The 23,349-nt window shown below is 41.5% G+C and overlaps 4 protein-coding genes and 1 long non-coding RNA gene across 23 annotated transcripts in view; 3 read left to right on the forward strand and 2 right to left on the reverse strand.

Annotated features, from left to right (window-relative positions):
• Nucleotides 1–1,647, forward strand: part of LOC143903140 (uncharacterized) — a 38,671-nt gene extending 37,024 nt beyond the window's left edge. For 7 of the 8 annotated variants that reach the window (XM_077416571.1, XM_077416569.1, XM_077416576.1 and 4 more), the window contains one exon: nt 1,450–1,647. The gene's annotated coding sequence lies outside the window, so the exon portion shown is untranslated. The remainder of the gene's footprint in view (nt 1–1,449) is intronic. The other variant, XM_077416575.1, reaches the window with a different exon arrangement.
• Nucleotides 1,648–1,653: 6 nt separating this feature from the next.
• On the forward strand, nt 1,654–2,936 carry LOC143903143 (uncharacterized). Of its 2 annotated transcripts, none has more exons than XR_013258616.1 (2): nt 1,654–2,293; nt 2,363–2,936. It is a non-coding gene; the product is annotated as an uncharacterized LOC143903143 (long non-coding RNA). The 2 variants fall into 2 exon arrangements; XR_013258617.1 differs by having other exon boundaries at nt 1,654–2,142.
• On the reverse strand, nt 2,878–4,735 carry Surf6 (Surfeit locus protein 6). The gene is made up of 4 exons (XM_077416567.1): nt 4,525–4,735; nt 4,386–4,433; nt 3,640–4,142; nt 2,878–3,386 (listed from the first exon to the last, which is right to left on the reverse strand). Exons 1-4 carry the CDS (start codon nt 4,649–4,651, stop codon nt 3,165–3,167), a joined length of 900 nt encoding a protein of 299 aa, XP_077272693.1. The 5' UTR covers nt 4,652–4,735; the 3' UTR covers nt 2,878–3,164.
• A 543-nt stretch (nt 4,736–5,278) lies between these two features.
• On the reverse strand, nt 5,279–8,349 carry LOC143903062 (uncharacterized). Of its 2 annotated transcripts, none has more exons than XM_077416422.1 (3): nt 8,199–8,349; nt 7,962–8,107; nt 5,279–7,582 (listed from the first exon to the last, which is right to left on the reverse strand). In XM_077416422.1, the coding sequence occupies exon 3, from the start codon at nt 7,470–7,472 to the stop codon at nt 5,763–5,765; it is 1,710 nt and encodes a 569-aa protein (XP_077272548.1). In that variant the 5' UTR covers nt 7,473–7,582; nt 7,962–8,107; nt 8,199–8,349; the 3' UTR covers nt 5,279–5,762. The 2 variants fall into 2 exon arrangements, with proteins under 2 accessions (XP_077272548.1, XP_077272549.1); XM_077416423.1 differs by having other exon boundaries at nt 7,940–8,107.
• Nucleotides 8,350–11,117: 2,768 nt separating this feature from the next.
• The window catches only part of Exd (PBX homeobox extradenticle), a 55,546-nt gene continuing 43,314 nt past the window's right edge, over nt 11,118–23,349 (forward strand). For 3 of the 10 annotated variants that reach the window (XM_077416521.1, XM_077416523.1, XM_077416522.1), the window contains exons 1-2: nt 11,119–13,300; nt 15,102–15,175. In XM_077416521.1, coding sequence (XP_077272647.1) covers nt 13,074–13,300; nt 15,102–15,175 — 301 coding nt within the window. In that variant the 5' untranslated portion in view covers nt 11,119–13,073. Of the gene's footprint in view, nt 13,301–15,101; nt 15,176–23,349 lie in introns of all 10 variants that reach the window. The other 7 variants (XM_077416527.1, XM_077416524.1, XM_077416525.1 and 4 more) reach the window with 5 other exon arrangements.

The following is a 23,349-nucleotide window of genomic DNA, read 5'->3' on the forward strand; positions in this document are numbered from 1 at the left end:
CTTTCCATCTTGTGTCTGCGAGCAATCTGAATTTATCCGAATTACGCGAGTCGCGCGAGAAGCGCGCTGATTGGACGACGCTTGCAGCTAAGATAATCTCGACCAAAAAAAATGGCGCCGGAATGTTAATAGTTTTCCCTCCCCCCCCCCTCTTCATTCTAGGGCCACTATTTCCAACGTCTGTTAACTTCTAACTCACTGTTAACTTTCAAAATAGCCATCGCAACTTCTATTATAGCTATTCCGAAAAGTTAACGGTCGGGTAGAAGGTAACACACAGAGGAGGTTGGAAATATAGTGGCCCCTTATCGTCATAAATATTCTCGAAGACCGGAATGATTTTTTATTTCTTATTCAATAAGAAGAACGAGACTCCAGTCGGTTTTTTTCTTTTTTGACAGAAAAATATGGTTCTAAAATTAATAAAAAAAGATATCTCACCTGTGAGCCTCGAGCCGAAGGCAATCGGCGTGGATTCGAATTAACAGCCGAGCTAGATGCATTGGCGATCGCGTAGGGCGTAGGTACATACGAGCGATTCAACCGATTCACAAAAGCGATCGATGCTTCGTCAGATCGATGAAAATCGAGCCAGCCACTGCTCAACGGCACTCCCCAGACAGCACACAATAACCTATGGTTGTCCATATTAAGTCCAGAATGCCTATGGACGTTATATGAATATTATTTATAGGATATTGGTGCTATCGGGGTCGCGACGCGATCGGACTCGATATTTCGCGAAGAAGAACGCGAACGGATCGGGTAAAAACTCGCGAGAAAGCGCGAGCGTCACACAAAACGTGTCTCTCCCCTCGCTTCTCCGCCGTTCATCGACGAATTGAACATTTTTTCATCTAGCACGTAACGTACTACGTAGGGGCACGCTGATTGGTCGACGCGATTGCGACCACATGGCAGTTGCGAAGTATTGGAAAGAGCGCAATTTTTAATCCAAATTATTCAAACTTACATGTAAAAATAGAGTAAATAAAATTCTTCAGAGCGCGGGATTTCTTTATCGAACAAAAAAATGTCGATACACGCTGGCTTCTCTGACGAATATTCATCAGATCCATCAAATTCCATAACCGATAGATATTGATGATATTTCCGATGCATTTCTTTTGTTAGTGAAATATGTTTGCCGATAGCACATAAAAGAAAGCGAGGATAACAGGATATAAAATAGAACAAGAGATTAAAACATATGTATAAAAATGCAAAGTAAGAGACGAATATATAAAATTTTAAAATAACGTAAAATATAGAAAGTAACCGAGATGTACAAACCAATTGTTTATAAAATATTTATTTGTGAGATATCTGCACTATTCGAGATGGCGACTTATTAGCATGTCGAAACTATATATTAACGTCTCCGTAATGAATATGTTGATCAGTCAATGTGTCTTGCAGATGTGGTTGCATTATTCCCCGTTCTTGCAGGTCCCCACGACCATCGAAATCCTTGGCGGTGCCGTTGCCTGTGGATCATAGCCCGTTATGGACAGCTTTGACACACGCTAATGCGGTCTCCGCGGCGTTAGGAGATACCTAGCAGGAGGTGGAAGACGGCAGCTTAATCGAAGCTCTCGTCCTGGATCTGCCAATCATTTACTGACCGGCCTCACTGAAAATAGACGTCTTAAGGAGGCTCTTACCCGGCTGCTCTAATCAATGTAGCAACCGAAAAATTATCATTAATAATTGGTTATAAAATTATCGGAAAATTAAATAAAAAAATAAATAATGATTTTTACATAGTGTAAGAGTAAGTTATATGTTCTATTAGTGTAAATATTAAAATTTATACAATAAGTCAGTTGACTACGTCAGTGCTAAAGAGCAGAACATGCGCGTGTCACAACCACAACGTCGTCTGTAGCAGTCTGCAGCTAAGTGAGGTGTAGCCGTGTAGCGTTGTAGCGAATGATGCGATGAAGAGATGGAGCCAAAAGAAAGATATAACGTGAGAATGCTGAGAGGAAAAATGAAAGGAAAATTCGCGAAAATAAAGGTTGTCAATGCGCGAGAGAATAATTATGCCGCTACCATACAGCGCAGAGAAAAGACATGTGCAAGTGAGGTTAGAAACTTCGCGCGATTTTGACATTCGGAAGATCATTCGCCTAACCTGTCGTACGTGATATTAAAACTACAATATCTTTTATAACTCATCGTCAACACCAAGTTTTCTTCTTATCATTAGAAAGATTATTATTTTAACTACAATTTCTTAGTTTTTTGTTTACCTGGCTCGCAAACTTGCCAAGAAAATACATCACTTCCGGTAAAAATTTTAGTGTTTACCATATGCCCTGTGTTAAAAATGCGAATTTCAATACTGATATTTTTACAGTTTTTATCGTCAACCTATGCTCAAGTTTTGGGCATCGGTCCGTTGTGGTTCACTTTACAACATATATTAATTTCATAAAGATCTGTCATATTATGATCGAGGTAAGAGCCTCCTTAATGGAGCACCGGAAGGAAGCCGGACGTCCTTACTCAAGCACTACCATATCGCGATGGAGATCGCGCGAAATATCAGAAAAAAAATACAATACCTCTGTGTCGAGAGAGAAGTAAATAAAACAAGTTTACAACAAATAAAAGCGATGTTCGCAAAGTAGAGCATCGTACGATCCTTTTGTGTGAATGTATGTGCGTATGTATGTACGTATGTATGCGGCGACTAAACACAAACTTGCGACCGAAATTTTATACCATTTGCTCGCGATTTACCTGCGAGTAGAGCTTTTTACACGACAGTTACAATCCAAAACGTATCCGGTCACTACTGTAGGAAGTAGCTGGTCTACGAGACTAATATATCGATGTAAATACAGATTTTTAATTAATGTACAAACGAAATTACATGAATAAAGTTATTATTCGTGGTTGTATTATACATAAATTGATATTGTACACAAGTAGGTAGTTCACAATGTACACTTTCTTTTATAAACATTCCACCATTCTAGCCAACAAATATAACATGGTATAGAATAGTTTTTCTCTATTAGATCGATGAATAGAATGATTATCGACAGTCAAGTATGCATAGTAAATTAAACAAAATTAAAAAAACTAACTATCCTTAAAAACGTAAAATTTTACAATGTAAATTTGATTCAAATTATAGCTATGTAAAAAAACGGTTAAAATCCAGATACTATGCGCCCTTTTTTTGACGCCTTTTTCAATTTATTCTGTTTCTTCTCCTTCTTCTTCTTCATAATATTTTCTCGTCGTTTTTCTTGCCTTTCCTGCATAGATTTCTGTACGTTCTCTATCCTGGAATTCCATTTCTTTGCGCTGTGTTTCTTTTTCTGCTCGTTTCGTTTTATAGTACGTTTCAGCAATTCGGGATCGTCTTTAATCTGTTAAATAAGTATAATATAAATATGAATTAAAGACATAAAATAAATTTATATGTAAAGAACAAATAATATAATGACAAATTCATAATATAAAGAAATTAGCGCTGATGCAAAATATAAAGAATTTATAAGAAATATGTAACATAAAGAATTTATAAGAAATATGTAAATAACATTTTTATATTTTGTTAAACACAGGGATATTAAAAAGCAATTTTTCTTATGAAATAAGCACGTTAAGGTAAGTACATACTTTTTCACCAGATGCTTTCGCCAACGCAGATTTCCATGCATCTTTCTCTCTAATGTCTTCAGCTTTTTCTTTGTCGCCCAATTCTTCCAATTGTTTCAATTTTTCTTTTTTCTGTTGCAATTGTTGTAACATCTTTTTAGGGTCATTCTGACTCTTAGGTAGTTTCTTCTTTACGCCAATCTCAGAGAAGTCAAATTTGCTGAACACCATTTTACCTTCCGAATTGAAAACTGGTTTTGGTTTCGGCACTTTTGGTACTTCCTCATCTTCCGTCTTTATTTTACTACCACTAGCTGTATTCTGCTCTATCCTAGCAAGCTTCTTTTGTACCAAACGTTCTTCTCTTTTCGTCTTCTTCTTGATTCTATTTTTCAAAGTTTTCTTAAGAAGTTTCTGTTTATAATCCAACTTTTTGACCCCCTTTAATTCCTCCAATTTTGCATGTAACTCCTCAAAGGTATGTGCCCTCTGATTTTTCTTGCCTGGTATAGTGAAAGTCTTCGCTGCAATAGAAAATACAGTAAAAAAAAAAAATGAGCAATAAAGCTTGCAGAGAATAAAATTATTTTTTGTTTTTGGTAAACGAACAAAATGCAAACTTTCTGGAAACAAAAATTATTATCTGAGTGACAATTTTAATTGCCATCTTTTTGTATTGCACTAAAATATAAACATAAATAAAATTTTATTGGCTAGTAGACTGAATTCTGCACAATCATCTTGCACTTTTTACATAAGTGACTAACCTTTTTTTGTAGGCTCTTTCTCCTCCGTCGCTGGATAATTTTTATCAGCTAAATAAAAACATAAAATATCCATTTAATCACGAAAAAATGTAATCCTTTAAAGTTTGGAAATTATATTATTTGATAAAAATATAGTCACCCAATTCACGCGTCGACAGAGGCATTATAGATAATAAACACGATATAAATTGATCCTCTTTCTGAAGCTCTTTGCGCGCTTCCTGAGCTTCCTCTTTATTGAAACCCTTCGACATTGTTAATTGCATCTTCCTCTCGGCTCACGTGTACTTCAAAGAGAATGTAAATAGTTTTACCTGAAATAGGTTATGTTGCCCAAGTGCTACAAACCTTGAGCATGAAGATAACAGATTCGGCATGCTTCACTCACGTTTATTTTTTCTACTTATTATATGTCGATCGAACACGAAAGAGGGAAAAACAAGAAATAGATTATTAAAAAAAGAAAGAAATACATTTCTCTTCCATTTTTCATCGGTTCGTTTACTCTACGTTGAGCAAATAATTTATTTTATATATTATATAAAATTTATTTTTTATTTTATATATATAATATATAAAATTAATATATATTAATGTATACAAACAAAATTTTTTAATAAAATTATTTATTTTAATTCTAATTCTTATCTCTTCTAATTTTAATTTTTCTTTTTCTAGTATTTGACTTTTTGCATTTTGATTACAGAAAACATAACATGGCGCAATTGACAATTAACAGGAAAACTGAAGTTAGAGCTGCATACACAACTTTTGCGATTTAAAAAATGATTTAACCAATATAAATAAATATAAACCATATTGATTTCTGCCTTGCCTAAACAAATAAGAGGGAGAGGATACAAAGAAGAGAGAAAAAGAAGAAAACAAAACGCTTGTACAAGTAAGGGATTTACACTTTATTATTGTTATTAAACTAAATTTATCTCTATAAGAAGCAAGCAAATTGATTTTTCATAATCCATCCATATACAGGCGCACAAACACACACACACACACACACACACACACACGCGCGCGCGCAATCGTTTTCATAATACATTATAGTTTATTTTGTGAGCTAATATTCAACCAGAATTTATCAAAATTACACATACGTGTTGCATAAAGTTATTTCAATATAAACCAAACACACACACACGCACGCACACACCCACACACACACGCGCAATCGTTTTCATAATACATTATAGTTCATTTCGTGAGCTAATATTATTCAATCAGAATTTATCAAAATTACACATACGTGTTGCATAAAATTATTTTAATATAAACTAAACAATGAGCTGTCACCTTTATGGCAGAAAAAAAAATCCTTACAAAAATGTCGTTATCTACTATTAAAAAATACCAAATTATTTACAGAGTTTCGTCTATCAATCGTGATCTTTGTAAAACAATCAGATTCTTTCCAGCTAAATAAAAATTATCAAATTCTTTTTCGACAGCTACCGCGTCTTGTGCAGTCTCAAAATAAACCTGACAGTATCTTAAATCATTTTCAGGGATCGTCTTCACAAGCGTCGCTGAAATTGGACCGTACTTCTCAAACAAATGTAAAATGTAATGTACACTATAGTTTGTATGAATGTTAGCAACAATTATTTCTTGATATAATTCAGGTAAGGCGTTCCTAGCGGTCCCACTTAACATACCGTAGTGCACCGTATCAGATTTATTCAACTTTGTTTCTGTGTCAGAAATTAATGCCGGTATATTGTGATCGCGTGTGCCAGCTCGCATTTTATCCATTTTGATATCTGTCTCAGTCTTTGTTGAAGGATATAATTTAGTTTCTTGTTGCTCTTCTCTCATTACTCGATCATAAGCTTTGTTACTCATGGGATTCTGTTGTCTTGAAAATGAGTATTGTTCATTGGACATCTGTGGACTTGTCTTCTTATATTTGGTTTTATTTTCATTAAATTTATAGCTTTGTCTTGAACTGCGAGAGGCAGTGTCTGAAGAATAGTCAGTATCTTTTAATTTATTCAAACCAGAAGTTTTCGTATTATAATTTGGCTTTTCTCCGTTTTCTGGAGATCTTTCATTATGAATGGAGTTCGAATTAAATTGTTTGCCAGTGCTAAATGTCCTTTGTGACGTATCTTCTGTCCTTGCTGCCTCCCATGGACACAAACTTCCTTGATCAGTTGGTTTTGTTCCACCCATTTCTGCACTTGCTGCTGTCTGCCATGAAGGATTCTGCCACGGATTCAAACTTCTTTGATCAGTTGTTTTCGTTTCAGTCATAACTTTATCTTTTTGTGGTAATAAGGCTATCACATTACCATCGCGTAGACCTTTTATACACCTCATTACTTCCTCTTGTGTTTTATACTTTACAAATCGAAGTCCATTATTTTCACCACCAGGATATATCGATACAACATTTCCATAAGGTAAACAGAGCTTCTCTATTTCATCCATTTCGAGTCCTCTCCTGTTTGCAAAATGTATGGTGTAAGTATCGTCTTTTGATAGTCTATAATATTTTTCATAATCTATTGTAGTATCTGAGGAATTAGTCTCCTTGGAAATTTGTTGTTTTGAAAATAATAAAGATTTTTCATTAAATACTGACAAATCTGATTCGCTGCCTCTCACATTTGGATTGGGTTCATGATTAGGCATAAATTTTTGATTACTCGAAAAGTTATTGGATCTATTACTTTCATTAGAAGTTCTTTTACGAGGTGAACTTTCTCTAGCGTTTGGCAAGTTTTTATTCAATTTCTTGTCGTTGTTGAATGTTTTTTGAAATGAGTTTTCCGTTCTCACTGCCTGCTGTTGACTTGAATCTCTGTTGTCCCTTTTTTTCATTTTACTCCTTTCTGGTAATATCTCTATGTCACTGTCTTTCAAGCCGTTTAAACAGGCTATTGTTTCTTTCAAGGTTAGGAACTTGACAAATGTAAGTAGAGTGTCTTCTTTACCAAAGTTTATGCCTATAACTTTTCCATAAGGTGAAAATGCCTTCTTTATGTCAGGTGTATCGAGTCGATCGTTGTTATAAAAATGCACAGTATAACCACTTTTATCCCACTTATAATATTTGTCGTGATCCATTGTAGTGGTTGTGGTGTTATTCTTCCTCCAAATATGTCTTCTGTTTCTTATTATAGGAAACAGTACGACCAAAATAGGTTAGGTTCAACCAAGTTCTCAGGTCTTTCCACCTAAAATCATTTCAATAAAATTAGCATAAAAATGTCTTTCTTCTTTTCTTAAAACCTGATCTACAATGTATTCTTTGCTTCCCGTTTTCTGCTCTTAATCTCTTTGAGACTATCTTGTATTTCACAATTTTGTCGCGTAACGCAATATGTTTTTTGTTCTCTGTCGTCCAAGATAAAAATTGACGAATTTCAGAAGAGACAAATTAAGAAACATCACGTTACGCGACGGAATTGCGAAATACGAGATAGTCGCAAAGAGATTAAGAGCAGAAAACAAGAAGCAAAGAACACATTGTAGATTTGGCTTAATAAATTAACCTCTTTGTCTTATCAAGTAAGCAAACAAGTTTCTCTCACCTGATTACAAAAAACTGCTTACTTTGTCAACGATTTCTCGCAACGAATGCTTCTGGCCGACAGCCGACACGCCGACGCCGGTCTGGCAAAAACTTTCCTGTTACTCGAACGTCGAACGCACAACCCTCATGGTTGGAAATAATCTTGATTGGTCTATTGGTCAAGTCTCTATGTACATACGTAAAAGCCCATTATATTCGGATTTCACTCGTATGCTCAGTATACTCGATTTTATAGATAATTGAAAATATATACTCACGATAAAATTAGGCAAAACTTCGCAAAACCCACGTCAATGGCACTAAGTAATCACTAATCCACGTAAAGAACCGTGAAGCGGGAAGCCGTGAGCCGTGAGTGAACCGTTTCGTCCGTTCCAGAAATGGCCAAGCCAAACCCGGAAATGAAATGTTGAGCTAGATGTCGAACGCGTCGCGTCTAGGTATTTGAACATCATGACAGAGTTTACATGTAGCCGATCCGATGTTTTTTTTTTCCCCAAGTACGTTAGATTTCCCATAAGTACTACCAGCACATTTTGGAGCGCATTTAGCGTTCGACAAATTGCAAAAGAGAAAGAAATTTTATTAGAAATTTATTAGAAATTAATTGCGAATTTGGTTGGAATTAATATGCGCACTGATGCAAACATATATTAAACATAAAAGCCATATGTTGTTTTAATGTAAATGTAAAATGCAAATGTTTCGACTGATAAAATTATGCCTGATATTTTACCAAACAGCATAATAAAATGTGTTAAGATTTTCGCGGTTTATTAGATATATTTACATTAAATACACATCTTTCTGTTGATTTGTGTATGACGATTTTCTGACGATTGGAAACGAGCGCCTGATTTTTGTTCTTTTTTTGCATAAAATATATAATGATTGATGCTTAAGATGATTTTTACACCCCAATTAAAAGTCATTGTTATTAATTACATATTTACATATTTCTGATTGTTCGATAATTTATTAGTATTTGAGGATAATATAATATTACTTCACATTTTCTGAAAAAAGTATTAAGAGACCAAAAAAATATTTGTTTTTAAACGAAAGAGCACATTAAAATTGCTGTGAAATACAATTAAGGGCTCGATCAAGGTCGATAAATGGCGCGTCGGTAGTGTCGCTCGATTCTTGAATTCATTCGCGAGAGAAACGTATGCGCAAATAATTCTGTTCTTACAGAAACGTTGCAAGTTGATTGGTCAAAAGCTGTGCGATAGCCAATCGACTTGCAAATTTTCTGTAAAAACAACATTTACGCATGCGTTTATCTTGCGAATGAATTCAAGAATCGAGCCCCAGGGGTGTAACGAAAACTCACTCCAGGCTCAAAATTCCCGGGTTTGTGCACTAGTGACTAGTGCGTCCAATCGAATTCGCTATAATAAGATGTAGTAGAAATTTAAAGAAACAAATTATACGCATTAATGGAAAATAAAAGAATGAACACACACATTATGCGATGTCAGATTAATTGGCGAAAGTACGTCAAAATTTTTTCTACCTGTATATAAATCATGAGGAACGGAGAAGAATGGTAATTGCTGATTGGCTACATAGCAAGAGTTTCTCGGGATCGATTTTATGTATCTTGAAACGAGGTGAAAATTGTTACAAAAGTGAAAAGATTTATTAAATTTCGACAAATGAAATTGTAGATTAGTGAATTTCTTCCTCGCTTTTGTAATTTTTACATCGTTTCAAGATATACATGTCGTGAACATTATACTTTGCAACCAATAGCATACTTGCAAAGTGTGATTTTCTAGTGACATTCGTGAAATGTCGTATGCGATATTTTTCGAGAATAAGTCCCCTGAGGGTCGATTACGTATCTTGAAACGAGGTGAAAATTACAAAAGTGAGGAAACTCACTAGAGTATCTACGATTTCATTGGTTGAAATCTAGTAAATCTGTTCACTTTTGCAATTTTCACCTCGTTTCGAAATATGTACAATCAACTCCCCGATTGCTTGATTTAGTAGAAAAATTCTAAGCAACTCCGATCACTATAATCGTTGCATCGTCTATTCATTAAAAAAATTTTTCATTAATGCGTGTTATTTGTAGTCCAATTTATATGATGCACCAATTATACAAAGAAATTACATTCCTTATGCGGAAGACATGCGTGGAACAACATTTACCGGAAACGGAAAAAAAAAACGTTATCACAAAACGTTATCGGAAATAATTCGTAGGAGGGCGCCACTAGATTCGTTCAATTGACATCTCAATCTCATTTCGCAGAGAATGCAGAAGCGACCGATTTGCACAGGTCATTTGGGCTTAGCGAACACACCTATGCACATGCACACGAGTTCGATACACTGCGAATGCTGACATACATTTACGCATCATATACACCCCCATACATAGGTTTTGCGAGCAAAAGCGCAATTAACATTAAAAAAAAAGAAACAAAAAATGCAACTTAATATAACAATAAGAGTAAAATCTATAGTTAAGATACAATTGATATAGATGAAACAGGCTAACAAAACTAAATTTTTTATTTATATTCTTTAATTAAACAGAAAGAGTATCTCTCTCAATATCTGAATCACTGCTGCTATTAGATCGAGTATGGCTAGTGTCCAGCGGTCATTCATCATCAAATACAGAGATAAACGAATCATTTAAATTGTTTAAAAAGTTAAGAACAACCGAAGGGGGATCTTAAAGCTCTATTTAATTAAACATTTTTATTTAATTTTCAGCAATGTCAATTTATAGGTATAATTATTTTAATCATTTCAGGGATATAATCTAATAAGCTCGACAAATCTCAAGTGTTCGATTTTCGATGTAAAAACTGGAAAAACTAATAGCAAACGTTCTTACAATTAATTAAATGCAATTCGAATAACGTAAAACGCATTACATATTTTCGTAAATTTAATCCGGTCTTCGTGTCGCGAGAGATTCTGTTACGGATAATCCGCGCGGCTGTTGTACTCGGAATCGCGGGTTCAGAAACCGGCCTCGGTGGTATGCGCCACACGCCACACCACCGCCACGCCATACCGCGCGGTTTGATTTACGTTTCCCGCTTCCCAGTCATGGTCGCCCCGGTGGCGGGCGGCCATCTTGCGCGCGTGCGGAGAGCTTGCGCACTGGCACGCCCGTAGCCGTAGATTTACGACACGACTCTCTCTCGCCTCGCGTACGCGCGCGCGCGAGCTTCTTCCCGTTTCAGCGGTAGGTTTTTCGCGCGAGGCGTCGTTACCGCGATTCGTCGTCACCCGCGTGAAGTTCTCTCTCGACAATCGTCTCGATCGACGTGTGAAACGCGCGTCGCTCGGCCGTCGCGTCGGTGAGAAACGCGGCCGGGAAAACGTCGCGCGCGAAAAAGGAGCAGGACGACCGCCGCCGCGGTGGGAGAGAGAGACACAGAGGTGGGCGGAGTTTGCGCCCGTGTGTGAAGTTGGCGACGAAAACGCGCGGTTGTCTATACGCGGACGACGACGCGTTCCTCGAGCGTCCCGTCGGGAAATCGGTCGAGAAATCGTCGCTCCTCGAGGAACGTCGCCCGCGCGCGCCCAGGCCCAGCGTGGAAGAGGTTATGAGAACGCGGCTACGAGTGGCTACGAGCGGCCTGAAGTTAGACGATCGTAAATAAAGAGGTGGATGCGCGCGCGGACAACGACGGATCGTCGCAAACGCGCGAGGAAGGAAGAGGGAGCGAGACGCGGCGGCGGCCGGCGCGGGAGGCAGATGCATGGGGCGCTCTGATTGGCCGCGGCGGCTGCTATGGCCGCCGATTGGCGTACCGCACGCATATACTCCAAGGCACAGCACGGACGCGCACGTACACCCGCGAGCCGCGTAGCAGTCGCTCGAACGGCCGAGGACAGTGAGAAGAGCGACGGAAACGGTCGGTCCGCGCGCGCCGTCGTCGTCGTCGTCGTCGTCGTCGTCGGCGCAGTTGTTTCCTTGTAATTCGTGTGCGACGTCCGTGGCGCGGATGGCTCGGAGAACGACTCCGATCTTCAGCCATAGCGAGTAAGAACCGTCGAACCATCGCGAGGGAGCGAGAGAGAGAGAGAGAAAGAAGGCAAGAGAGATATTATATATACATATATAGATATATATACATAGTGTGGAGTCTCGACGAGGGGAGGAGTGCGGTCCGGGCGCGACGCCGACCGTCTCGACACAACCGCGTATACGTAAAACCCGACAATCCGTCAATGTTAGAGCCGCCGGAGGCAGCGATCTCAACTTGCCCTATATTGTGTATACCAGATTTTACAAGTCGATAATTAGAAGCGCAGTGTGTGTGTGTGTGTATGTGTGTGTGTGTGCATCGCTGGAGCGCGCGGCGGCGGTGCGGAAGGGAAACGGAGCCGAGAGAGGATAGAAAGAAGGAGCATCGCGGAGCAAGCGGGAAGGTGAGAGCAGCGTGCCGCGGCGAGAGCGAGCGAGAACGCGCGAGAGGAGCCGACGGACGGAGGGAGAGACGCAGAGAAACGGAGCGGAGTTAAAACCGCGCCGTGCGACACGCAGAAGGACAAAGACCGCGGCGTTGGCATAACCTCCAAGTCGTTCGCGCCGCGCGTTTCTGCGCGAGGCAACGGTGCGTCAAGTCACGAGGTGTTCGTTACGACGGAGATATAAAGAGTAAGTGAGAAAGAAGAGAGAGAATATATATATTTTTGCAAGTGTGCAGCGCGCGCCTTCCACAGATCGACGATTGAAGCACGGGGATCCGGAAGAGGAAGGCAAAGAGAGAAAGAGAGAGAGGGAAAGCACGTGCATCATTACATCCGGCCAGCGGCATCGTCCGACGAGGCAGATCGCGGAGGCCGGATCTGTTCAAGTTTGTTACGCGTTCTTTCGCGACACCTGGTATACGAGTATATAACGCGTAGGTGCGTTACACGCGCGTGGTGGTGCGACACGAGTGCGCTCCCGTCGGCCGTTCCGTTCTGGGCGCCGCGACGTGTAGCGGATATATACGAGCAAAAGGGAAAAGGAGAAAATAAAAGGAAGGAGACGCACACACGCCGCGCACACGTTCGCGCGTGGACACGTACCTATACACGTGAGGCACGCGGAACACGGTGGCCGACTGATCACCACCGGGGCTGGGAAGTAGCGGTGCATCCGGTTGATGGATGAGACTGGCAGGATGCTGCAACACGGAGGTTCAAGTGTGGGTCTGATGGGTGGAAACCAGGGTCCGACGGGCCAGAACACCGCCGGCTACATGGGCCCGGTCGACGGCACCGCGGCGCAGGGCCCCGACCAGGCGGTCGAGGCGAGGAAACAGGACATCGGCGAGATTCTGCAGCAGATCATGAACATCACGGACCAGAGTCTGGACGAGGCGCAAGCGAGGTATGCCCACGTCTCTTTTTCCTGCGCTCCGCCATTTTTTAACGTGCTTGCTGCGCGCCGAATGCGTCTCTTTTGATCTTACCCTTGTTGAAATACCCCATTGTCTTTTTTTCAAGGGTCACTTCCAGGTCTCGGAATGCTCCTCTTCATTTCCGACGCCTGCCAACAGTCCCATATTTTGTTTTCTTCTATACACATATGCATATATATTTAATGTTTACCGTGTTGCCCCCTAGTTGATAGTTATATCAGTATTAGCGTCGTATTCGTAATTGCCTTTCGCGCTAAAGTGTCCGTGGGGTCTATCAGCGTTACGTCGGGGCTGAAAATTATGTTCACGGCTCGTTAATGGCGGAATTAAAGGTTTAATGGTACTTTCGATTTACGAGGTCGATTCGTTACCCGAGAGAGGAGCACCGTGTAAACGAAATTCTCATAAAAGCAAGACGATGCCCCCGCGCGTATATAAAATATACGGTGCGCGCGCTTTTATTTCGAGTCCCCGGGTTACGGGCGGTTCATGGAAACGCATTAAATCGCTCACCAGATTACAAAGTACACCCGCGATACACTCCTTTCTTGCTCATCGATTCCCGCAACGTCACGCAAGAAGTGTATCTCGTTCGTTCTCCTTCGTATCTCGTAAATCAAATTAAAAAGAACACGTGGAGCGCTTTGCCATAATCTTTGCAGTTAATTATGCGGTATTGTAAAACGCGCTCAACGCGCGCTTATTAATGACGACGAGTGATAATGATACTCCTACTGTGGGACTCGCTCGTGTGTACTTAGCTAATTATACGCGCGTTATTCATTAGCGCATTAATCTGCCTGATTTATCTCGCGGAATATATATCGCAGTAAACACATCCTCTCTACCTTCCTATCTTTTTATGATAATTTTGACGGACTTGCAAAGGCGTTTTGTCCGGATAAGATCTATCGACCCGCGAAGAGATCGCCCGCGATGCGCTACGTTTCTCTCGTTTTACGATTTCGCAAGTAAACAAATGACGAACACACTGTAAGATTATGGTGAGACTCGAGACCGTATGTTATTAGGACGGTACAGAACGAGTCGAAAAAGAGTATTGGCCAATACCAGACCTCTCGTATGGTGTCAGGAATAATATATGTCAGGAAAGTAATGAGGGCAGATGGAAAAGGGTACCTCTCGGTAAAACTCGTGTAAAAAGAAGATCATTTACATATATTTCGGAAATGAAGAGAACACGCTCCGCGAAGAAAATAGGAACGTAGCGCCCAATGGGGCACCGAACTCGGGCTCCTTGTATTTAACAGTATCGCCTGTGCACACACGCGACGACTAATCGTAAAGTGGGCCTGCCCATATTCACCTGGCGTCGGCCTCGTTCATGTGCGTTAAGTTATATTAAGTACCTGTCCGCGCGTTTGATGCCGCTACAAAGAGTGCCAGATGTGCCTCCCACGAATACGTGCATTTTACGCGGAGCGCGCGCGCGCGCAGAGTGGAGGCACTTGTAATTTCGCGACGTGCGTTAAACGCCTTGGCCATTTAAATATCGCGGCCCGTCAATTAAACGTACGGCCTTGAATTAAGTTAATTGCCTTTATTAACACTGAGCCGCTAATTTCGATGGCGATAGTTGTAATTTCACGTAATTTGTATGCAAAGCGCCCTAGATTTGCCTTCTCTTTATCGTATATGCAGTTTTTCCCTTTCGGAGCTTCGCGAAGGATCGATCTCGAATTTATCGAAAGCCTTTTACACGATTTTGAGTAGCGACACCGAGCTAATCCGTTCGGTTTTTGCTTGCAGGAAACACACCCTCAACTGCCATAGGATGAAGCCCGCCCTGTTTTCAGTCCTCTGCGAGATCAAGGAGAAGACAGGTGAGTGATTTTCTCTCTTTCTTTCTCCGCAACAACGCGGGCACTTGCTCTTTTTGCCGCGCTCGACTCGCACCGCTCGGATCATTAAACTTTACGCACGAACGACTCGCCTAATTCGTGCCGCGCTAACAGATAAATAGAATTTTTAAATCAGTCAATTTTGGAAGCGACAAACTCTCGCTCGTGACGCACGTTTCCGTAGAGACCTCGAATTTCAATCTACTCTTCTCCCTCTCGTATGTATGTATCAGGATGGCGATGCCCCGCGTATATTTATATAATATATATACTATGTGTGTGTATTTTTTACGCGACGCGAAAATCGAACGTTACGAGGATGCTTTATTATTTTTGCAGCGTCATTGATTATATCTACGTGCGAGCGAAGTTTTATTCCATTCCACCCGTGCGCGCGAGTTATTGTGCGTCATAAATCATAGGTCTTATTTAAACCGTTGACTCTTCGGCGCCCGGTTGTGTGTTTGGAATTGATTTTTAAATTTGCGTTTTTAACTCGGATTCGATTGGAACCGGTATAGGCTCCCGACGAGCTCCCGATGGCTTTCGGATAGTTCACGTGTACATATGCAGAGAGGATTCCTACGGCCTTCGGCATCGTTGCGAAAGAAACGCGATAATGGGCGATAAGACGGTATTTTAAGGTGTATCAACATCGAAAATCGAGCTCGAGACTGCCGACTCCGAATTTCAATCTCTTAACGCGAAAACGAGCGATTCACGGAGAAATCCATGAATAAACGGGATCTGTGAAGTTAGCACGACATTCTACGAATTTCAAAAGAATTATAAAAGTTTTGGTAGCACTTTTCATAGTTCTACAGTTCCTGATAAAAATTAAAAAGAGTTCCGCATTCCTTATATTAAAAAATCGAAATTGAAATAATGTCGTGCTAACTTCGCGAATCTAGCACGACACTTCTCCTCTATAAAGTACCAAAATACGTTGAATATTATAATATTTCACAAGAGTTCCCGATAGTTCTAATCAAATTCCACACATATATACAATTTTAGATCGATATTCCACCAATTAACATTTTTAAACAATTATGATGTCCGCGCCCAGCGTGACGCTTAATGACCAGTGTCGTGCTGATGATTTTTCGCGGTTTAACGATTATTTTTGACAGTTCTAAAAGAGTTCTGTGCCTTAGAGTTAGTCGTAAAGAAAGTTCCGGTGATTAACAATTTTTTAAACAATTTTAACAGTTACGTCCACCAAACGACACTTAGTGAATATGTGTCGTGCTGATGATTTTCCGCAGTTCTGAAGGGAGTTCTCGGTAGTTTTAGCAGAGTTCTACGCTTCAGAATTATTTTTACAAACAGTTCCGACTGTTTACTATTTTTTAAACAATTTTAGCAGTTACGTCCAGCACGACGCTTAGTGAATATGTGTCGTGCTGATGATTTTTCGCGGTTCTGAAGGGAGTTCTCGGTAGTTCTAGCGGAGTTCTATGATTTAGAATTATTTTTACAAATAGTTCCAATGATTAGCTATTTTTTAAACAATTTTTGTAATCCACGCCCAGCACGACGCTTAATGACAAGTGTCGTGTTGAAGATTTTACGCGGTTTAACGATTATTTTTGACAGTTCTAAAAGAGTTCTGCTAGAATTAGTTGTAAAGAAAGTTCCGGTGATTAACAATTTTTTAAACAATTTTTTGTGTCGTGCTGGACGTAACTGTTAAAATTGTTTAAAAAATGGTTAATCACCGGAACTTTCTTTACGACTAATTCTAAGGCACAGAACTCTTTTAGAACTGTCAGTCAAAAGTAATGTCGTTAAACCACGGAAAATCTTCAGCACGGCACTTGTCATTAAGCGTCGTACTGGGCGTGGACATCATAATTGTATATATGTAATGGAATTTGATTAGAACTATCGGGAACTCCTGTGAAATATTATAATATTCAACGCATTTTGGTACTTTAGAGAAAAAGTGTCGTGCTAGATTCGCGAAGTTAGCACGACATTATTTAAATTTCAATTTTTTAATATAAGGAATGCGGAATTGTTTTTAATTTTTATCAGGAACTGTAGAACTATGAAAAGTGCTACCAGAACTTTTATAATTTTTTTGAAATTTGTAGAATGTTGTGCCAACTTCACAGATCCGAATAAACGTCGACATCCGAGGTGTTGCGCGTCGCGGCTCGCAATCACAACGGACCCGAAATCGAGAAATCGCGAGAGATCCCTATCTGTGACAGCGCAACCCGCGTTTACGCTCTCCCTTCGGCCACCCTTCGGTCGCGCGACCCCTGCGAAACCCATTCGAAACTCGTAAACATAATTTTTATGCGATGTTTGGATTACTTTTACGCGCGGATCAAGAGACCGCGAAATGCACAATTATTTCTGGGGGGAGACGCGATCGAGGAAGGAGAAAGAGAGGAAGGGGGCGAGATCGCGGGGGAGAGCGAGAAAGATCGGCGGGGGGGGGGTTGGTGGCTACGTCAAAAGTATTCGCTGCCCGTTGGGGGTGGAAGGACCGCACCACGCCCCTCATGCTAAGTTACCCTCTTTCGCATCGCTTCTCTGCCGATGTGTATGTGTGTGTATATATATGTATGTGTGCTTGCGTACACGCATTCATACAAACCCAAGCGCACACAAGCAGTAGGCACGGGGGTCGTTGGCGCAATACGAGATGTGACGTCAACAACGACACCCCACGTTTCCGTAACGTTATGATATTTCCAAATGGGCGTTGGGTGCACCCAACGAAATTAAGAAATCATCCTTTTCGCGATCGAGGGAGAACGAGATCGTTATTGATTGTTTTTAATTATGAGGAATTTTGAATACGGACGAGATCGTATGTTTTGCTAACGCATCTCGGAAATCTTGTCCCATTTTTATAACTTTGTAGTTTTTCATTGTCTTTATTGCCTCTCGCTGTCGTTGTATCGTCGTCATTTCGTTATATTGACATTTTAAATTGTATTTTATCTGGAATTTGCAGAGATATTAACCCTTTTGCTTCAGTTTTATATAACTAACTTCATAGCAAAAGAAAATCTGGCGAAATCTAATGATATTTTGCAGGGAAATCGTAATGGCTTTAAGATATTCTATATAGAGAGTCCTTTAAACTTTACTAATGTAACTGCGTCATTATTTAAATAGACGAGATGTGTACACGATTTTATTGTGACGCTAAGATGTTCTCAAAATTTCCTTTATAATTTTTACGTGATTTTCTTATCGAGATATTCTTTGAATATTTTATACCTACACAAAAATATTTTAATAATATGTTCACCGTAATATATATACTGGCAATATTTTATGGAAATTGAAATGTATTTCTAGAATTAGGTTTTGTTATATCCCACATATATATAAAATGTTTGATCCTAAATTTGACTCGAGTTCAAAGTATTGGTAAAATGAGCAAAATCATCGATGACGATACTGCATTGAAAAATACTTCATTTTTCGACGCGGGAAAGGGATGACGAGACGAGAGCGAGGGACAACAGAGAAAGCGGTTTAATTGGAGTTTATCGTAAACAAAAAGGGCGTCAAAGTATGATGAGCACTCGAGATGACGAACCGTTTTAACGGTCCTGTATCTTTTATGAGTTCCGGCCCGACTGCGTGTGCTGCAAGTGCCACACGCGTGCGCGCGGGAAAAATGCACCGAGAGCTCTCTCCTTGTCGCGTTACGCGGGGAAGAAAAGAGACGCGAGATAGTCGTAGTCGAGTTTATGGGCGATGGCTGACGAGGCAGTGAAAAAGTACTAAACCAAGAGGAGCAGATAAACGCTATGTTAAGCAGACCGTTTTACCAGCCATTTAATATAATCGGCTCTCGCGCGTTCACTCTCTCGCGTGCGCCACTCAGATAACTTCGGATCAAGACCCGTGCAAGGTGGGACCGTTTCTTCTTCGTATAGGCTGGCGCCTTATCCCTTTGTTTGCCGCCGATGACCATCGCGCTGTTATACGTGTGTAACGTTGCGAATTTTTATTTTCTCAACCACCTTCACCCTTGTCGGCCCCTTTCAGCGAAGGAATCCGAATTACGCGCGAAATTTTGCGAGGAATAGGATTCTTCGCCGCTGTATGAATATTAATAATATCCGCTTCTCAAGTCCCTAAATCTCTTGTTGCGATTGCGTTGAATTACAATGCAATCGAGAACAAAAAATTATACGAATTTCTTGCTTTATTCGTAGAAATTATTTTCTGCATGTCACAGTTCGTATTCGATAGAATAGATTTATGAAATACACAGGAGATTTGTTTTATTCATGAATTATCCGAAAACTTTGATCAACAATCACAAAATTTATTTTCGCTAGAAGTAAATTGGATATGCGAAAAAATCTATCTTGATAATTTAAACGAATTATATGAATTTGTTTTGCTCGTGATGTAATAATCTAATATACGCTTGCGATGGATCTTAATTTTCCGTTACTCCAAATCTAACTCGGCGCGATCACAAGCAGAGAATCGGGCGATCGCACTTAGCGCTAATTGTACGATGCAATTACAAGACACGTAGCCAGGCAACTCGTTCGATTCGCGTTAATGGACCGTCCTACTTCCTCGAATATCACGTGTAACGATCGATCGGGCCCTAAGAGGCAGTCAGCCCTCTGACTACGATTTGTCACGGTCAAATTGGAAGAGGCGCTTTCCTTCCTGTAACGCGTTGATCTTCGAAGACCTGTTTCGGGACGAACACACCGCTCAGGACGATTTCCCGTGGGGCGCGCGTAGATCCCGAATACCGAAAAGAACGGAGAGACAGGCCGGCCCGAAATCCGCGGGATTTCTCTACTCGCCTTTCAACCGTTGGTCCCCCAATCCCCTTTTTTTCGTTCTCTCCCGCGCGGACAGCCCTCTTCAAGCCCGCATAGAGCAGCTGGCATAATCCTCCGCGTGATGTACCGAAAAAAAAATCCCGAGGGTGTCGGGGGAGGTCTAAGCTCCGACCTGGTTGCGCGATAAAATAGAGTCCATCTCGATAATTATCGGAGGCGCAGAATCGCCGGACGATGAACTTTTCGGCACGCCCGGACGCCCGATAAAACCAAATTAATCCGCGGCCAAAACAGATAATTCGGCCGAATAATAATCCGCGTCGCTGCCATTAATCACGGATCGGCCGATATTGATTTCGCGCGCGGCGCGCAATCCAATTGGCTGACTTTACTTACGGCCCGTCATTGCGTATGTATGACGCACGTGTGCGTTCCGTGCGGCGCAATCGGTTACACGCACAGGGTGTTCCGTGCGTGGATTAGTCCAGTCCGTCTGTCGATTCGCCGCCGAGGATTTATTTAATTTTGGACACAGCCGCGCCGCCGCGGCGCACATCCTCGATCCTTCCGCAGTTTTGAAACAATGGCAGCTCTCGCGCAAACAATTAAAAATCCATACTCGATTTGGCCGTCAGCCAACAGCAGCTCCGTTTCCTGTCCCGCACACCTATATAACTCGCACAATACATGTCCCGTCTCTCATTGTTTTCGCCATGCAATATCGCTCGATATTTTTAATATAACACACTGTTCATTAGGGAAATCCTTTTTCAAGCGTCAGTTAGGAATAATCGATTCGAAGACCGTTTTATTCAGCTACGAACAACGAACGTACGCGTTGCGAACATTTTATTCAGAGGCATGACCTTTCGCGCCGCGTTGCATGATATGTTAATATTAATCCGAAAGGCGAAACTGAGCTGAGCCCACGTGAGTGGCTCGAGGAGCGCATTGCGTTTCGCTGCAACCAGCCGACCTTGATTTCGCGGAGCGCATTTCACGCTGGATTCACCCCCGTCTTTTATCTCCCCCGTAATTAATGGCTCCGTTTGCTTCCATTTATTACGCGAGTACGACACCGAACTGTCTTCAGCACACCCGGTGAGCACGCTCGCGCGTCCTTCCGATCCTCCGCGCGTGAACGATTAAAAATGTTCGATCCTCTCGGTACATTTCCCCCGTTGGACGTACGCGAAGAATTCACGCTGACGCGATCTCGAAAATTAATCAAATAAATTGAGATTTAAAATCTCGATTAAAAAGAAACTTTACTTGGATTTAATACAACGTTCTGCCGTGTCATCGAGACGATCGAGATGAAATTCTCTCGCTGAGTAGGTACGTAAAGATGGTAGACCACTCCGGGGGAAGCGCGATCGTACGCATCGCATTCTGTTATTGTTACAATGTACGAAACGTCCCTTCGGTTTTCGAGAGGTTGACGCGGCTCATTCCGGCTCTCCAGCTGGAATGTCGTTCCCCTAGCTTCGCTTTCCTTTTCTTCTTGTACCCGCGCCTTTCGTGCCCTCTTCCCTCCCTCGCCCCTTCTTCCTCCCTCTTTGTACTTCCATCTCCGTCTCTTCTTCACCCGTGATACTCGCATGCAGATGGGGTTCCAGCATCCCAAGGTGAACCGGAGCTTCTCGGCCTCCTCTTCCCATCTCTCTCTCTCTTTCTCTTTTCTCTCTGTTGCCTTCTTGCTTTCTCCCTCCCTCCCTTTCTCTCTCTCTCTCTCTCTCTCTCTCTTTCTTTTTCTCTTTGTCTCGTCCTCTTAAGTCTCGAACTTCACGGAGTCGACTAACGAGATTTGTCCGATTCGAGTGAGTCCGCCGTAATGCGCGCGCACTGATTTATTGTAAAAACTCGCACGCTCGCGGTAAATTGTGGCCTCCCTTTCGTTAGCGTAGGGAAACGTTTCTTAACGAGCACATTCGTTCCCGCGTACCTCGCGCCGCGGTATACGCGAGCCTTGTTGATTCTCATGAGTCGCTTTAATTAACTTCGCCGATTACGCGTCACGTTTTTCGCTAATTACGGCGCGCGAAGCGGCACGCCGTGACGGGCAAAAGACGGCCGCAATACGCGCGCGAGGTTATTATGCATTGTGTGCCCGCAGACGCTGATAAAGACACGGTCGTATTATCAAGTAGCGGAATTACCGTAATGCTCGCTTCACAGATAACGTAAGCACACATTGTTCGCGCGAGAGAGTTAACTGAGCGCGCTGTTGTTTCGGGCTTTATCGGCGAATATGCTCAAGTGCCGTCACAGTTATTTTTTCAACAGTTATTTTTTTTTCCCTTCCTCATTCGAACTGTCAGTTGCTCAGGCTAAAACCGCTAACAAGTCACGGCCGACGTTCGTCTAATTTAGAAAATAGATGCGTCACGTAAGACGAGCGTTTTTAAGCGCGGAAACTTCTTACGTACCGACCGTGGCACCGATACGAGGAAACAAAAGGAACTATCCGTGAAAACGAAGGGAAGAGAAAGAGAGAGAGAAAAAGGAGAGAAGATGAAAAGCCATTGTGCTGTCAAGTCGTACACGACAGTTGCAGCGCGTAACGGAATCGTTACCCGGAATTGCATTTAAGTCTCTTTAATTGCGCGAAGTTGCTGACCGGAAGTCTTGTCGTTATGGTCATTGCTCTCGCACGGCCGGGCCGCGCTCTTATATTTGGCGCTTTAATTTCAGGCCGATAGCGAGCACTTCGTTAAAGTGTTATTTTTCTGAGTTTTGACCCTTCGTAGTCACAATTCTCTAAAATCCCGCGGTAGTCACACTGGGTCGTACTGACCCAGTCGATTTTTAATGGTTGCCATTTTAATGGTATCGGTCCGATCGGGTTCAAATAATTTTGGAACATACCTTGAACATTCTAGAATATGAAACAACTGCGGTTTTGTGAAAAATCAAATAGCAACATGTTGAAAAAAATCGTGAACGAGTACATGATTAACGGTCTCTATCATAGAGGATACTTCAAACTCTTCTAGATGGCGGACCAAGCCTCATTTTAAGCTAGGCATTTAGCTGATATTTAGATCCAAATGAAGGTGAATCAAATTGACCCACATGTGTGACTACGAAAGGTTAAAAACGCTTACGGTCTGAAGGGTTGACTGCTCGAGTTTTCGCCAAATAAACAGATCCACTTGGCCTCGCCTCGTCGAGTCGAACGACGAATATCTAGCGACGAGGAGAAGAACGTGTTGCGGAATTCGTCGTGCATGTGACACGCTACGCGCGCGCGTGTATGTGTGTGTTTGTGTCTACAAACGTAGGAGGTCGATTTAACAAACCATACGTTACGCCACGATAAAATCTCGCAAACCTATAAACTTCGAGCTCCGAGCTAGGTGCGGGTAC

This window comes from Temnothorax americanus, unplaced genomic scaffold (assembly GCF_048541705.1).
Source record: "Temnothorax americanus isolate GAGA-0224 unplaced genomic scaffold, ASM4854170v1 Scaffold43, whole genome shotgun sequence".
In the NCBI taxonomy this organism is placed as follows: domain Eukaryota; kingdom Metazoa; phylum Arthropoda; class Insecta; order Hymenoptera; family Formicidae; genus Temnothorax; species Temnothorax americanus.

Excerpts from the sequence above, each read along its gene's own strand:
- Surf6 (XM_077416567.1), bottom strand. The coding sequence starts at position 4,651 with ATGCAATTAACAATGTCGAAGGGTTTCAATAAAGAGGAAGCTCAGGAA. Across the intron at positions 4,434-4,524 it reads TCTGTCGACGCGTGAATTGG|CTGATAAAAATTATCCAGCG; the intron begins GTGACTATATTT and ends GTTTTTATTTAG. Across the intron at positions 4,143-4,385 it reads GAAAGAGCCTACAAAAAAAG|CGAAGACTTTCACTATACCA; the intron begins GTTAGTCACTTA and ends TTTCTATTGCAG.
- LOC143903062 (XM_077416422.1), bottom strand. The coding sequence starts at position 7,472 with ATGGATCACGACAAATATTATAAGTGGGATAAAAGTGGTTATACTGTG.